Genomic DNA, 2,500 nt, shown 5'->3' with positions numbered 1-2,500 from the left:
TGAAGTCATTGAAGCACGTGCTTAGATGGCATGCTACTATGAGACTTTTTTTTTGGGGGGGGGTCAATTTTAATTGTAATCCTCTCAGTGCACAAAAAACGCGGGTTGCAATTCAATTTGACAATTGAAATGAGCCCATCGATTTCCACGAGGATGGTGAAATGCATCCGTTTTCATTTCAATCCACTTTATTGTCATTGAGAATTAGAAAGAACCTCGACCTTCACTGACTTGGAAGGACAACTTACTTCACTGACTTACTGAGTAGGAGGTTTCCATGAAGTCAAATACATACAACAAGTTGTAGGCTATGTAGGTTTATTTATTTCAGTGCTTAATAATGAATATGATCGACCTACCTGCTGCATGTTTCTGGAGATCCACGTCTCCGCCAGCAGGTCCAGTCTGGAGCGGTGATACTTCTGGGTGGTCTTCACCGCCAGGAAAAGGTCCGCGGGGGTGAGGTCTTCAGCCGGGGGCGGCTCACCCGTGCGCGTTCGCCCGTCCACCGCTCTCTTCCCCCGGGTCAGTTTATTGATGTAAGCCGAGAAAACCTTCACCTGTGTCGGCTGCTGCTGCGGAGACTTCCCCCCGGAACGGTTGTCAGCCGGAGGATCCAGATGATCCGTGTTCTGCAGCGAGGGGGTGTCTCTCGGGACATCTCTCCCCGGGGGGCTCCCTCTGGGTCGGACGGCGACGAGGAGGACCACCATCACCAGGCAGGTGAGAGCCCCGCCAGCGGAGGAGACAACGCACTGTTTAGCGGCGCTTTTGGACATTTTTCTCGGTTACGACAGAGAGATGCTGTGGACCTCCGATTCCATAAATAAAAAAGCAATGCAATTTCTTTGAGCTGGAAGTCGGATAGGCATGCAACTATCTATTCCCTTCTGTGCTGACCAACTTCGGTAAGTCAGGGAGACATCGACCCGAGCCCCCTCACTTCTCCCGGACATGTGTTTTCCTGACGCCGCCGATCGGCCGCTTACTGGCCGCTGTTGAAGCCCCGCCAGGGGGGCGGGACCCGGGCTCCTGTCCAGCCAATGGCCGCGCTGTGCGCTCTCTGTCTGGGCGGGACGCGAATTTGCGGACCCTAGGATGGTAGGGGAAGGTAGGGCAATACCGCTACCTGATTGGTTGGCGAAGCGGTATTGCCCTACCTTCCCCTACCATCCTAGGTTCCGCAAATTCGCGGGCGGGACCGACAAGAAACAAGAGAACACTTTAACATATTCATAATAACTATACATATTCTGACATTTACATTTACATTTTTGGCATTTAGCAGACGCCTTATTCCAAAGCGACTTTTTACAATCGATACATTTGACTAAGCAAGTGAATCATCAATCCACCAGTCGTAGCAGGAAGAGTAATCCAGCTCAGGCCAGGGGCCATTGGCAGTCGTCGTGATAGAAGAAGAAAGAACGATTTTATTGATTTATTCATTATTATTTAAATAGACACTGGAGAAACAGTACAAGGGGGGGGAAGTAGAAATCTTAGTAGACACAGTATAGGGGAAAAGCAGGTGTCTCAGGACTTGAAAAGTGCAATGCAAAACCGGTAAAAGCCTGTCCGTGTAGGTCTATTCAAAGACGTTGTAGTCGGCCTATAAGGCTCTAAAATAAGACGTTTTATTCTGGTGTTGGACGGGCTGCCTATGCACAGCTGCGTCTGCTTCTAATGATAGTCTACAAGAAGGATTCTTCTCCCATTGATTGAATGAATTAAAAAGTTGGGACACAAGGGCAACGTAGGGAATTATTCCCCAAGTTGAGTTGGCTAGGAGGAATATTTAAGTAGTAAGTGTGCACGTTGGTGAACTACGATTTATCGAGAAGGATATACGTAAGCTGGTGATAACAGTTGTCTTTGTTGGAACGTCCGCGCGTTCCGTTCCGCGTTCCGGAATGTTGGCGGCCGCTGCGCCTCGCGGACAGATGTTGGAGGAGACGTGACAGGAGCCCTGTGAAGAGCTGCCAGAGACACACACACACACACACACACACACACACACACACACACACACACACACACTCTCTCTCTTTCTCTCACACCCTCTCTCTCTCTCCCTTTCTCTCTCTCTTCTCTTTCTCCCTGTCTCTGTCTCTCTCCCTTCCTCTCACTCTCCCTCTCTCTTTCCCTCTCTGTCTCTCTCTCCCTTTCTCTCTCTCTTTCTCTCCCCCATAACCTCCCCAACCCCCCCCCCACACACACACATACACCCACACACACATACACAGATGCACATACACACACGTGTGTAGTGTTGCCAGGGAACAGGGTTGCCAGATCTCTAGTCGTTTACGGAATGTTTCCTCTTCAACAATGTGGCGCTTGTCTGAAGGGCTCTTTCACGGTCGGGTCCCTGTGAAGAGCGCATCTCACACACACACACACACACACACACACACACACACACACACACACTCACACACACACACACACACACATACACACACACACGCACACACACACTCACACACACACGCACACA

The 2,500-nt window shown here is 50.2% G+C and overlaps 1 protein-coding gene across 1 annotated transcript in view; it reads right to left on the bottom strand.

Moving 5' to 3' along the window:
* LOC308149733 (beta-1,3-N-acetylglucosaminyltransferase lunatic fringe-like) overlaps positions 1–779 on the bottom strand; it is a gene marked incomplete at both ends in the record, with an annotated part of 11,254 nt that extends 10,475 nt beyond the window's left edge. The window contains one exon of the mRNA XM_080522630.1: positions 360–779. Coding sequence (XP_080378756.1) covers positions 360–779 — 420 coding nt within the window. The remainder of the gene's footprint in view (positions 1–359) is intronic.
* Positions 780–2,500: the final 1,721 nt, after the last annotated feature.

The sequence above is a fragment of the Nansenia antarctica genome (assembly GCF_963989245.1).
Source record: "Nansenia antarctica genome assembly, chromosome: 2".
NCBI lineage: Eukaryota > Metazoa > Chordata > Actinopteri > Argentiniformes > Microstomatidae > Nansenia > Nansenia antarctica.
This window is presented reverse-complemented; position numbering and strand designations above follow the sequence as displayed.